The sequence below is a fragment of the Thalassophryne amazonica genome, chromosome 10, assembly GCF_902500255.1.
Source record: "Thalassophryne amazonica chromosome 10, fThaAma1.1, whole genome shotgun sequence".
In the NCBI taxonomy this organism is placed as follows: domain Eukaryota; kingdom Metazoa; phylum Chordata; class Actinopteri; order Batrachoidiformes; family Batrachoididae; genus Thalassophryne; species Thalassophryne amazonica.
In genome coordinates this window covers 64,419,872-64,434,125 of record NC_047112.1, presented here as the reverse complement: position 1 = coordinate 64,434,125, position 14,254 = coordinate 64,419,872, and the positions used below count along the sequence as shown (strand labels likewise).

At 46.5% G+C, this 14,254-nt stretch overlaps 1 protein-coding gene across 3 annotated transcripts in view; it reads right to left on the bottom strand.

The window, feature by feature from the left end:
* Window positions 1-1,767: 1,767 nt before the first annotated feature.
* The window catches only part of gtpbp3 (GTP binding protein 3, mitochondrial), a 135,816-nt gene continuing 123,329 nt past the window's right edge, over window positions 1,768-14,254 (bottom strand). For all 3 annotated transcript variants that reach the window (XM_034180125.1, XM_034180126.1, XM_034180127.1), the window contains exon 11: window positions 1,768-2,328. In XM_034180125.1, coding sequence (XP_034036016.1) covers window positions 2,097-2,328 — 232 coding nt within the window. In that variant the 3' untranslated portion in view covers window positions 1,768-2,096. The remainder of the gene's footprint in view (window positions 2,329-14,254) is intronic.

Sequence of the window (14,254 nt, the reverse complement as noted above, 5' to 3'; positions counted from 1 at the left end):
ACAGATCTGGCAACTTGTTTCTGACGGATTGTTTGCTTACCTTACGTACCCGCCCGGGCTTTACGTTCTCAGGGTGCAGGACTACTTTGTGTCCCTAGGGTGAATAAGAAGCCTGCGGGTCACAGAGCTTTCTCTTATTGTTCCCCTGTTCTGTGGAATGGTCTCCCTGCGTCAATAAAACAATCAGAGTCTGTGGAGACTTTCAAGTCCAGACTTAAGACGCACTTCTTTTCCCTTTCATATGGCTAGCATACTGGTACAGTTTTGTTTTACGCTTTTTATTCTTTTAATTCATGTTATTAGTAATTGGAGTGGGCCGCGGCCTCAACTTTACCTAAATTCTGGGTCTTTTAGTGAAGCTTAGGGCTAGCGGCCGGTGATCACCTTAGTATTTCTTCTGTTTTTCTTGTTGATTAATGCTGGCAAATTATACAGTATTTTTTGTCTTTCTGATGCCTGATTCTGTTTTTTCTCTGTTTAAGGTGCAGCTCCATCCAGAGATGGGAGTTGTATTCGTGTTGGCAACCATCCTGTCCTGTGCACCAACAGCAATTCTTGTATATTCATCCGTGAATTGTTCTGTGAATTGTTTCTGTAATTTATATTTGTAGCATGGCCCAAGCAGAGGGTCACCCCTTTGAGTCTGGTCTGCTTGAGGTTTCTTCCTCAGAGGGAGTTTTTCCTTACCACTGTTGCTCTGGGGGTTGGTAAGGTTAGACCTTACCTGTGTGATGCGCTTTGAGGCAACTCTGTAGTGATTTGGCGCTATATAAAGGAAAATAAATTGAAATCGTAAGTGAACTGAACGCGTACGCTTTCTTCTCACATAGGATCTTTTGATCTATTCAGTGTACAGCAAAAATCTAATTAATTTGCCTCGTCTTTCTTATCATACTCTATGCATGTAATAATCATTGAAAACATAATTAAGTATTTGCATTTGTGATCCAAAAGGATTTTACGTGTGGCACATCAAAAACAAACAAGGATCCAAACTTAGATGAGTCTGATTTATGCCACGTTAAATCTTTTTTTGTGATCTCATAATCAATCATTGAGGAGGATGAAAAGGGACAAAAAGGCTGACGGAGCAGTGCGGAAGGAGGAAAGGTCAGACAGCAGAGACAAAACAGAGTAACTCAGAAAGCCACAGAGATGGGCAGACACAGTGGCGAACACTGCACTGATGTCGTCAGAGGCTGGAAGAGGAGAAGCCAGCGAGAGAAAAAGGGTGAAGAGTTCAGTCAGGAAACATAAATATTTGATCAAGGCCAGATTGACACAGGAACAAAGGGCACAGGCAACATTACCTCCAAAAACGTCCCTTTCCCACACAGGATAGAGGGGAGCTGGGCCATTACAACTCCTTTTTACCATTTGCGGCAGCATGAGAGTCGCTGTACGCATCTACCAGGATAAACCACATGGAAAAAAAAAAAAATCCACGCACGCACGCACGCACGCACGCACGCACGCACGCACGCACGCACGCACGCACGCACGCACGCACGCACACACACACACACACACACACACACACACACACACACACACACACACACACACACACACACACACACACACACACACACACACACACACACACCATAAATTCTTCCTGCTCCCAAAACACAAACTGTCCTGCAGCACAAGTAAACATCCAATTTTGGAGCCAGTGACCTTGTTGAGGTCTCCAGCTGGCTGTACTTTGCACAACATGTTTCTGGGCTGTTTAGCTGTGACCCAACACTCTGATATTCACCTAACAAAGGCTTTTGCAAAGCATTTTTATTATTCAGGTATTGCGAAACACTTGTCTTGTGAATACTGGACCTCTGAGGCACCTGTCATCACAGCTCAAGCATTATCATTCTGTCAAAGAGCAGCAACAAAACAAACATTCCTGGAATTTGGGACCAGAATGTTTTTGAGCCAAAAACGTGATTTTTGTTTTTGTTTTTTTTGTTATGCCTCGATGGCTGGCACAAAGCTGGGGCTGTGCCCTTTTGTTCCACTTGTATTGGTACTGATTGTCTGTAATCATACCAGAGCGTCTCTTTTAAGTAGGACATCATTAAATGTGTATTTTCACATGGCTATTTGCCAATGCAGAAGTCTTTGAAGATGATATCTAAGATTTCTTCTGCCCCAACCCGTCCAGTGATTCGGCCAATGCAGGTGAGAGCCAAACGGACACCTTCAGCTGCCAAGGCGAGGTCGGTGTTGCGGTATCGGTGGTACTGAGCAAAAGCTGCAACACATTGCTGGAGGTGGGCCCTGTGGCGGGCTTGGGTCAGGCTGGGAGCACCGCCCAGAGGGTCGCCACACCTAGAGAGGACGTTAAAAGACAAATTAAGTCAACACAAAAAGTTATGCAACGGAACATTGTTTTTGTTTTCAACGTAACATCCTTTATACCAAAAAAATTCCTATATTTTCAGTTTCTTGTGGTTACTCTGTTGAGTGACTGAAGCATGGGCTTTGTTTTTTCCCCCCCATGTTTGTCTGCAGGTCTGCTTAAGATGGTCGAAGTGGTTTTGGAATGAGATAATCTGTAATTATAGCAGCTACAACATATATTAAGGACTAGCTGAGTTACCCGGGTCTGCCAAACCGGATCCAGATCACCTCCAAAATTCAGTGGAGTCTTCCATGCCCTAATATCTATCTTAGAAAAAGATCTATTAAAAGCAATAGTGCTCCACGGTTAGATGAGGAGTTAAAGACCCTAATGAAGGATAGGGACAATGCCAAGGAAGTGGCTCTCAAATCTAAATGTTTTATAGATAGAACACATTATTGTAGATTAAGAAATAAAGTGACAAAATTAAATAATATAAAAAAGAAAGCTTACCATGGAACAAAAACCTGAAACTCTTTGATAGCAAGCAACTATGGAAGGTATTACAGGAATTGATGTGTAAAAAGCCAAAAAATTTAAATATGTATGTAGAGGCTGATGGCGGTGTTATTAGGAAACCATATCTTATTGCTAATCACTTGAACAACTTCTTCATAAATAAAGTTGAAAATCTGAGATCATGCATGACTGTAAAAGATGCTAACTGTATTAATAACAATGAGAAACAAATTATGAGTGGGAAAGCTTGTTCTCTGGAGTTTAATACTGTAAGTGAGGAGAATGTGGAGAACCTGTTACTCTCTCTACCTGATGATAAATCGCCTGGTGTTGATCATCTTGATGGCAAAATTTTTAAAATTGTTGCAAATATTTTGACTAAACAAATATGTCACATATTTAATAGAGCATTGTTCAGTGGGTTTTTTCTTGAACAATGGAAATGGTCTAAAACTGTACCTTTACTAAAGGATGGAAAATTAGGGTTCACTGCCTCTAACTGCAGACCAATTCATATTCTCCCTGTTTTAAGTAAAATATTTGAAAAGTTACTGTTTGATCAAATGTTACAATATTTTGTGACAAATGATCTGCTTACAAATTCGCAACATGCCTACAGACCTGGTCATTCAACTAGTACTGCATTAGTGCACATGGTGGAACAGTGGTTAACAGACATGGATGATAGAAAACTAGTGTGTGCCGTGCTTCTAGACTTTACAGCTGCGTCTGATGTAATCAACCATGAAATCCTGTTGTTAAAGCTAAAATATTATGAGCTCTCATCAATGTCTCTCTCACTCATAAAGAAGTTACCTTACTGACAGAACTCAGCAAGTATTTTTTAATGGAAGCTTTTCTAATCACAAACAATTATCATGTGGTAATCTGCAGGGTAGCTGTTTGAGTCCACTCTTATTTTCAGTTTTTGTAAATGATTTGCCTAATGATGTTATGACTGCAGATGTAGTATTATATGCGGATGATGCAACTTTGTTTTGTGCATCTCATTCAATCACTGATCTTGGCCAAAACTTACAAACTCAACTCAGTGTCATTATTAATTGGGTTAAGTAGAATAAATTGGTTCTAAATATTTCTAAAACCCAAATGCATTGTTTTCGGTACTAAATATATTTTAAATAGACCTTGTGACTTAAATTTGACTATCGATGCAACTACGATAGAGCAAGTGTCCAAGACTAAACATTTGGGAGTTAAATTAGATAATCAGCTCTTATGGTCTGATCAGATCAATCATATTGTGTCCAGGATGGGCAGAGGTGTTGCTTTGGCTCAAAGGTGTGCACCATACTGTCCACCCTTGGTCATGAAAACAGTGGTCCAGTCCGGGGTTTTGTCACATCTGGAGTACTGCTCATGAGTCATTTGGTCTAGTGCTAGACAGGGGCACCTGAAAAAAATTGCAGCTTGCGCAGAATAGAGCTGCCAGGGTAGCCCTTGGTTGTTCTCATAGAACGTGTGTGAATAAGATGCACACCACCTTAGGGTGGTTAAAGGAACAGGATAAGTTAAATATAAAGATACTATGTCATATGCACACTGCCATATTTAAAGGGTATCCAACTTTCTTTGTAGCTAAATTGGTGTACAGTGGCTACTGTCATCAGCATGTTACTCGGCAGGTTAGCTTTGGTCGTTTAATCGTACCTTTCTCAAAGTCCAACTGTACGAGGTCTGTCCAAAAAGTATCGTACCTTTTTATTTTTTTCAAAACTATATGGATTTGAATCACGTGTGATTACATCAGCCAAGCTTGAACCTTCGTGCACATGCGTGAGTTTTTCCACGCCTGTCGGTTGCGTCATTCGCCTGTGGGCAGGCTTTGAGTGAGCACTTTCATGGAGCAAAGCGGCAGTCTCTCAGCAAGTTCTCAGACAAAAGAAATCCGACGGGAGGGGTGGACCAGTGCTCACTCAAAGCCTGCCCACAGACGAATGACGCAACTGACAGGCGTGGAAAAACACGCATGCGCACGAAGGTTCAAGCTTGGCTGATGCAATCACACGTGATTCAAATCCATATAGTTTTTGAAAAAAATAAAAAGGTCCGTTACTTTTTGGACAGACCTCGTATGAGGAGAACAGTTATTTAGATCCTCAGAAGCATGGAACCATTTGTCTGGAGACATATGGCAAATAAACTGTAGATATTATTTTAAAAAGGTTTTAAAATAAAACTGTATGAATGAACTTAAAAAGCATAGACTTTGGACTGAGTTTAATGTGAAGAATCGTGAATTGAATTTGTTAATTGTATTGATTATTTATTCTTGAAATGTAGTTGTATTGTGACTTTAATTGTATGTATTACTAGCTGGGGTACCCGGCGTTGCCCAGGTTAACCTGTTTAAGATATAATCTACAAAATATTCCAAAGTTTATATTTTGTCATAATTGTAGATATCTTATAAGTATATATGTAGTCCGAATAGGCAAAGGTTTGAACTAAAAACCCCAAATAGGTGGAATCTCCAAACCAAGACAGAAAACTGAATTTTGCTGCATGCAAGAAACAACAATGAAGTTCTTTACACTTTATATTGCAGATCAAGTATGCTCATAATCATTAATCAGAATTGATGTTATGCCCTTTATAATTGTTGATACATTGCAAATCTAGTTTATAAGAATGCTACAAAAATAAAATGGCTTTTAAGCAAATGTTAATTTTGGATTTGAGATGTTGAATATATATTTAAATGTAGCTTTTACTGACCAATAGTTCTGAAGAGCCTCTTGGTAGACAATGTTCCTTGTCCTTCTGTCAGGAAAGTGGATAAACAGCTGATTGGGGTTACCAACTCTGGAGCATCTGACTAACTAATTGTGGAAGATCGCAGGTTCTGCCATATTCAGGCCAGCCACATTATCAGCAAAAGTTGTGGTTTCTTTTTGCACACTTTGAGGCATTCCATCTTTAAATGGTGTAAATGTTGCCTTGCATATTTCTTAAAGTTATGCATTCATTGGTATATTTAGAGAACAAAAAATCTTTTCAATTGTAAAAAAAGAGGTTTGACCACTAAAAACAGTTTGAGCCATGAAACATCAACATACCAAAACTATTAGATCAACCCCAAAGCTAGTGCACTATTATAATAGGACAGCAGGTTGTGAAGAGTTGATAAATAACAAAATTTAATTTATGATATTTACATCATAATGAGCAGCCTATATACAACGCGCCATTGGAGAACACAGGCTCTATGCCCGCTTACTGGCTGACTGAAATGGTGCTGCCCCATCAACAGTTAGAACTACATCACTTTTTCAAATGATCTGCAGAGTGCCATTGTGATACAGAAAACATGCGTTTGCCTGATACATTATGATCAACGCTAGGCAAGTGATACACATCATGTACACTCTACACCTTTATTTTTAGAAAATGTGCAAATGTTTAGAAATACATGTACAAATTGCAAGAAAAGACAAAGCTTGATATTTTATCCAGTAAACTTTTAAAGTTTAATTTACAGCCTTCCAGTAAACTTTTAAAGTTTAATTTACAGCCTGAGGTTGAAAGCTCTCTGCTAAGAGTGAAAACCTTCATTCAAAGAAGGAATAGGCTGTATTCTGATAAGTATTATATCATAGTGATTGTGTATAAGTTTTAGCAAAATTCATGTGGATTGACCCCCCCCCCACCCGTTCTTAGCCACCAATGCCTGGCATGGGGAGAACCCATCTACATCTCTGAGCTGGCACCTTATCTGCAGGTCTAAATCCTTGTTCCTGGGGACAGCATTATGAAGAGTTTACCCTGTATTTATTTTGAAGTTGATAAACATAACGCAGTATTGGCCATTAGGTACACAAAAATCTCAATTTGAGGGTGCATATTGCCATAATGATTAATCCAGATTTAAGGACTATTTTTAAGTAGGATGGCATATCTACTCATTCACACATGGTGTCAAATATCATGGGTGTAATATTGGTAGAGGGGGGTATGGGGATAACAGAGCACATGGAAGAAAGTTACTTTGTATTGAATTGTGTATTTATATTCTTACAATCAAAATGTTCAGTATATGATTAGTCAGTAAATGACAATACTCACATTTGTTTTTGCTATAAACAGATCTGAAAACACTAAAGTTTGTAGAATTGTTCAAATCTTTTCAAGGAGAGTCAAACAGGTTTGTAGCACCTATGTGTAGCATGTGCAGAGAAAGGATGCATTCATATCAAGGGGGATATTTGAATCTGCTTGGTTATACAACCAAGCTGGCATGCACACCCACGCTATGTGTGCTAGCCAGCAGCAGATAGCCCAGGAGTCTGGGCTCTGTTTATAGCAGCAGGCAGGCTACTGAGCTCCTGCATATATGCATAGGGCCAGCGGCCAGCTATTAAAGCTGAGAGATTTGTTCTGGAGTACAACTGCCACTGAGGTACATATGGTTCAACTGTATGTATCAGATTATTGTTAATATTGCTGTCTTAATATTAATTTTTTTGTTTGAAAATAGTACCAGGTTGTAGCACATGTCATTGTGGTTCAGAATATGTAACTTTGGGGTTCAACTGTATGTATCAGATTATTGTTAATATTGCTGTCTTAATATAAAAAATTTTTGTTTGAAAATAGTACCAGGTCGTAGCCCATGTCATGGTGGTTCAGAATATGTAACTTTGGGGAGTGTTGTGTGGGCCGCCAGAAGAGGTGGTACTGCTGGCCCACCACCAGAGGGCGCCCTGCCTGAAGTGCAGGCTTCAGGCATGAGAGGGCGCTGCCGCCTTACAGGAACAGCCGAGGTGACAGCTGTCACTCATCAACTATGACAGCTGTCACCGATCATCTGCATCTCACCCTGGATAAAAGCAGGATGACACCTCCACCACGTCGCCGAGATATCGACTTCTGTGAGAGGTAACTTTCTCTGCCAGCATTAATTGATTCCAAGAGCTATTGTGTTGCAGCTGTCAACCAGAGGACCGGCGTGGGTCGCGACTGTTTCGTCCTACTTCCCGTCAGATAAGTGGTTAAACAGACGCTGCACGAGTGTGTGTTAAAGGTGGAGGTGGAATTCCCACCGTTATTGTTACGGGGTGTACACACACCCACACTTGACTGTCTTTGTTCTCCGCCAGCAGTACCAGATCCGACACGCTGAGACGGTGGCCACCTGAGGACTTCGGGACTTGGCGGCTCCAGTATCCTTCGGGTTCGGTGGCGGTGGAAATCGCGTGGTTCCGGTTCATCTCCAGACGGGCGTCTCCTATCGTCGAGCCTGCCCACACGACACCTTCATTAATTGACTTGTATTTATTCTGTAATCTGCTGTGTGTGGTTGTGACATTCACAACAGTAAAGTGTTCTAATTTAACTCCCTCTATTGTCCGTTCATTTACGCCCCCTGTTGTGGGTCCGTGTCACTACACTTTCCCAAAAGGATATCTCGGCCAGCGTCATGGACTCCGAGGGGCGTCACCCAGCTGTTGAACGACCAATGGGAGAGCAGGGAGCGCAGGCGTCTGCAGGAGGCGTGATTGGTGAGCTGCAGCACATCCTCACCGCCTTTATGGCTCGGTTGGATCAGATGACCGAGCAAAACATCCTCCTGAACCGCAGGGTGGAGGCTCTCTCCGCGCAGGTGGCGGCGAGCACTCAGGGTGCTGCGGCAGCTCCTCCTCCTGCCGACCCTGTGCAGGATATGAATGTTCCAGTGGTTGTTCAACAACCCCTCCCACCATCCCCTGAAGCATACATAAGCCCTCCTGAGCCGTACGGAGGTTGTGTGGAGACGTGTGCGGACTTTCTCATGCAGTGTTCGCTCGTCTTTGCACAATGTCTAGTAAAGTAGCTTATGTAATTAATCTGCTTCGAGGAGAGGCACGCGCTTGGGCTACGGCGCTTTGGGAGCAAAATTCACGGCTCCTTCATACGTATACTGGGTTTATGAGGGAGTTCAGAACAGTGTTTGATCACCCTAACAGGGGAGAGACCGCTTCAACAGTGCTGCTGTCAATGCGACAGGGGCGCCGGCGCGCAGCCAAATATGCAGTCGACTTCCGCATCGCGGCAGCGAGGTCTGGCTGGAATAACGTTGTGCTCCGCGCCGCCTTCGCAAACGGACTGTCGTCGGTCCTGAAGGAGCACCTGGTAGCTAAGGAAGAACCGCGGGATTTAGATGGGCTTATCGATCTCGTTATACGGTTAGACAATCGGTTGGAGGAACGCCGTCGGGAGCGAGGCGAAGGACGTGGCCGGGCGTGCGCCGTCCCTCTCCCTTCCGGGTTCAAAAAGGTTCCGCCCTCCCCATGCTCCACAGCCGCAGCGCTCCGTGGGGCAACAGCTCCCCCTGTTGACGTTGCTAGGGAAACGCACAGGGCCAAAATGAGAACAGCTGACAGAATGAGGAGGCTGGTCCACGGGGAGTGTTTTCTCTGCAGCTCAAAAGAGCACATGCAGAGAAACTGCCCCAAACGGCCAAAACGACAACACCCGCCCTTAGAGACTGGGCTAAGGGGGGGTCATAACATTCACGTGGGACACACACATATCGCCACACGACTCCCAGTCACAATCCTGAGCGGGGATTTAACCCTTCAAGCCCCAGCACTGGTGGACACGGGGTCCGAAGGGAATCTGCTAGACAGCAGATGGGCAAGAGAGGTAGGGCTCCCTCTGGTGGCGCTTCCTTCACCATTGCAGGTGCGGGCACTAGATGGCACCCTTCTCCCTTTAATCATGCACAAGACACCACCTGTAACTCTGGTGGTGTCTGGGAATCATCGGGAGGAGATCGAGTTTTTTGTGACTCCTTCTACCTCCCGCGTGATTTTGGGCTTCCCGTGGATGCTAAAACACAATCCCCGGATTGATTGGCCGTCCGGGGTGGTGGTACAGTGGAGCGAGACCTGCCATCGGGTGTGTTTAGGATCCTCGGTTCCCCCCGGTTCCCAGGCTAAGGAGCAGGTCAAAGTCCCTCCCAATCTGTCGGCGGTGCCGGTTGAGTACCACGATCTTGCTGACGTTTTCAGCAAGGATCGGGCACTCACCCTTCCCCCGCACCGTCCGTATGATTGCGCCATCGATTTGATTCCAGGAGTGGAGTTCCCGTCCAGCAGGCTGTACAACCTCTCACGACCTGAGCGCGAATCGATGGAGACCTACATCCGGGACTCCTTAGCTGCCGGGCTGATCCGGAACTCCACCTCCCCGATGGGAGCAGGTTTCTTTTTTGTGGGCAAGAAAGATGGCGGTCTTCGTCCATGCATTGATTATCGGGGGTTGAACGAGATCACGGTTCACAACCGATACCCGCTGCCTTTGTTGGATTCGGTGTTCACCCCCCTGCATGGAGCCAAAATATTCACAAAGCTGGATCTTAGGAACGCATATCACCTAGTTTGGGTCCGGAAGGGAAACGAGTGGAAGACGGCATTCAACACCCCGTTAGGTCATTTTGAGTACCTGGACATGCCGTTCGGCCTCACTAACGCCCCCGCGACATTCCAAGCTTTGGTAAATGACGTCTTGCGAGACTTCCTGCACCGATTCGTCTTCGTGTATCTGGACGATATACTCATTTTTTCTCCGGACCCTGAGACTCATGTACGGCATGTACGTCAGGTCCTGCAGCGGTTGTTGGAGAACCGGCTGTTTGTGAAGGCCGAGAAGTGTGAGTTTCACCGCACCTCTTTTTCCTTCCTGGGGTTTATCATCTCCTCCAACTCCGTCGCCCCGGATCCGGCCAAGGTCGCAGCGGTGAGAGACTGGCCCCAACCTATGAGCCGTAGGAAGCTGCAACAGTTCCTCGGCTTCGCACATTTTTACAGGAGGTTCATTAAGGGGTATAGTCAGGTAGTTAGCCCCCTGACAGCCCTGACCTCACCAAAAGTTCCCTTCACCTGGTCGGATCGGTGCGATGCCGCGTTCAGGGAGTTGAAACAGCGCTTCTCGACTGCACCCGTCTTGGTGCAGCCCGATCCCAGTCGCCAGTTTGTGGTTGAAGTGGACGCCTCTGACTCAGGGATAGGAGCCGTGCTATCCCAGAGCGGAGAGACCGATAAGGTTCTTCACCCGTGTGCCAATTTCTCCCGCAGGTTGACACCAGCAGAGCGGAACTATGACGTGGGCAATCGAGAGCTCCTTGCGGTGAAAGAGGCTCTTGAGGAGTGGAGACACCTGCTGGAGGGGGCGTCAGTGCCTTTCACGGTTTTTTTCTGACCACCGGAACCTGGAGTATATCAGGACCGCCAAGCGACTGAACCCCAGGCAAGCCCGCTGGTCACTGTTCTTCGGCCGTTTTGACTTCCGGATCACTTACCGCCCCGGGACCAAAAACCAGAGGTCGGATGCCCTGTCCCGGGTGCATGAATATGAAGTCAAGACCGAGCTGTCGGATCCACCGGAACCCATCGTACCGGAGTCCACTATCGTGGCTACCCTTACCTGGGACGTGGAGAAGACTGTCCGGGAGGCCCTGGCACGGAGACCGGATCCCGGAACAGGGCCGACAAATAGACTATACGTCCCACCAGAAGCCAGGGCTGCCGTCCTGGACTTCTGTCATGGGTCCAAGCTCTCCTGCCACCCAGGGGTGCGTAGGACTGTGGCAGTGGTCCGGCAGCGCTTCTGGTGGGCGTCTCTGGAGGCTGACGTCCGGGATTCTATCCAGGCCTGCACCACCTGCGCCAGGGGCAAGGCGGACCACCAGAAGGCACAGGGACTCCTTCAGCCGCTTCCTGTGCCTCATCGCCCCTGGTCCCACATCGGTCTGGATTTTGTCACGGGCCTTCCGCCGTCCCGGGGGCACACCACCATCCTCACGATAGTGGACCGGTTCTCCAAGGCGGCCCACTTCGTGGCCCTCCCGAAGCTCCCATCGGCCCAGGAGACAGCGGATCTCCTGGTCCACCATGTCGTCCGTCTGCATGGGATACCAACAGACATCGTCTCGGATCGTGGTCCCCAGTTCTCCTCGCAGGTGTGGAGAAGTTTCTGCCGGGAACTGGGGGCCACCGTGAGCCTCTCGTCTGGGTATCACCCTCAGACTAACGGACAGGCTGAACGGGCCAATCAAGAGCTGGAGCAGGCCCTGCGATGTACGACATCCGCACACCCGACGGCTTGGAGTGAACACCTGGCCTGGATCGAGTACGCACATAACAGCCAAGTGTCCTCTGCCACCGGCCTCTCCCCGTTCGAGGTGTGTCTGGGGTACCAACCCCCTTTGTTTCCTGTGGTGGAGGGAGAGGTCGGTGTGCCCTCGGTCCAGGCCCACCTGCGGAGATGCCGTCGGGTGTGCCGTTCGGCCTTGTTGAGGGCCCGGATGAGGGCAAAAGCCCATGCAGACCGTCGACGGTCCCCAGCCCCCGCATATCAGCCTGGGCAGGAGGTATGGCTATCTACGAGGGACATAACGCTCCAGGTGGCTTCCCCAAAATTAAAGGACCGCTATATAGGGCCATTCCGAATCCTCAAGGTCCTCAGTCCCACCGCAGTGAGGCTCCAACTCCCGGCCTCACTGAGGATCCATCCAGTCTTTCATGTCTCCCGGTTGAAACCACATCAAACCTCACCCCTCTGTGCACCCGGTCCGGCGCCGCCTCCTGCCCGTATCATCGATGGGGAGCCAGCTTGGACAGTACGCCGGCTCTTGGATGTCCGTCGAATGGGCCGGGGCTTCCAATATTTGGTGGACTGGGAGGGGTATGGACCCGAAGAACGCTCCTGGGTGAAGAGGAGCTTCATCCTGGACCCGGCACTCCTGGTCGATTTTTACCGACGCCATCCGGACAAGCCTGGTCGGGCGCCAGGAGGCGCCCGTTGAGGGGGGGGTCCTGTTGTGTGGGCCGCCAGAAGAGGAGGTACTGCTGGCCCACCACCAGAGGGCGCCCTGCCTGAAGTGCGGGCTTCAGGCATGAGAGGGCGCTGCTGCCTTACAGGAACAGCCGAGGTGACAGCTGTCACTCATCAACTATGACAGCTGTCACCAATCATCTGCATCTCACCCTGGATAAAAGCAGGATGACACCTCCACCACGTCGCCGAGATATCGACTTCTGTGAGAGGTAACTTTTAATTAATTAGCATTAATTGATTCCAAGAGCTATTGTGTTGCAGCTGTCAACCAGAGGACCGGCGTGGGTCGCGACTGTTTCGTCCTAATTCCCATCAGATAAGTGGTTAAACAGACGCTGCACGAGTGTGTGTTAAAGGTGGAGGTGGAATTCCCACCGTTATTGTTACGGGGTGTACACACACCCACACTTGACTGTCTTTGTTCTCCGCCAGCAGTACCAGATCCGAAACGCTGAGACGGTGGCCACCTGGGGACTTCGGGACTTGGCGGCTCCAGTATCCTTCGGGTTCGGTGGCGGTGGAAATCGTGTGGTTCCGGTTCATCTCCAGACGGGCGTCTCCTATCGTCGAGCCTGCCCACACGACACCTTCATTAATTGACTTGTATTTATTCTGTAATCTGCTGTGTGTGGTTGTGACATTCACAACAGTAAAGTGTTCTAATTTAACTCCCTCTATTGTCAGTTCATTTACGCCCCCTGTTGTGGGTCCGTGTCACTACACTTTCCCAACAGAGAGTTCACCTTTTGTAGTTTTAGAGCCTATTCCGGACAGACAGAAAGACAAAACTGTATGTATCAGATTATTGTTAATATTGTTGTCTTAATATTAATTTTTTTGTTTGAAAATAGTACCAGGTTGTAGCCCATGTCATGGTGGTTCAGAATGTGTAACTTTGGGGAGTTCACGTTTTGTAGTTTTAGAGCCTATTCCGGACAGACAGAAAGACAGAAGTAGCCATTTATGTATATAGATTAAATTAATTGTTGAAATGCAGTTTTATTGCGAATTTAAGTTTTTGGACCCCAGGAAGACTAGCAACCACTTTGCGGAAGCTAATGGGGTTCCAAATAAATAAATGAATGAATAAATAATATCCTTTTCTTGAATTCTCTTATTTATCAGTTTTTTGTTGAGTCTGTGTGCCAAATAAATTCATTAATTCATTCTATCTGTGGTGCAAATTTGGTGAGAACATGTGAAGTAGTTTTGAAGTAATCGTTCAAATCCTATCAATCAATCAATTTTTTTTTTATATAGCACTAATGATTAAATGCAGAGTGGTGCATACAGAGCAAAAAGAGAAAGAAACAGTGCATCATGGGAACCCCCCAGCAGTCTACGTCTATAGCAGCATAACTAAGGGATGGTTCAGGGTCACCTGATCCAGCCCTAACTATAAGCTTTAGCAAAAAGGAAAGTTTTAAGCCTAATCTTAAAAGTAGAGAGGGTGTCTGTCTCCCTGATCTGAATTGGGAGCTGGTTCCACAGGAGAGGAGCCTGAAAGCTGAAGGCTCTGCCTCCCATTCTACTCTTACAAACCCTAGGAACTAC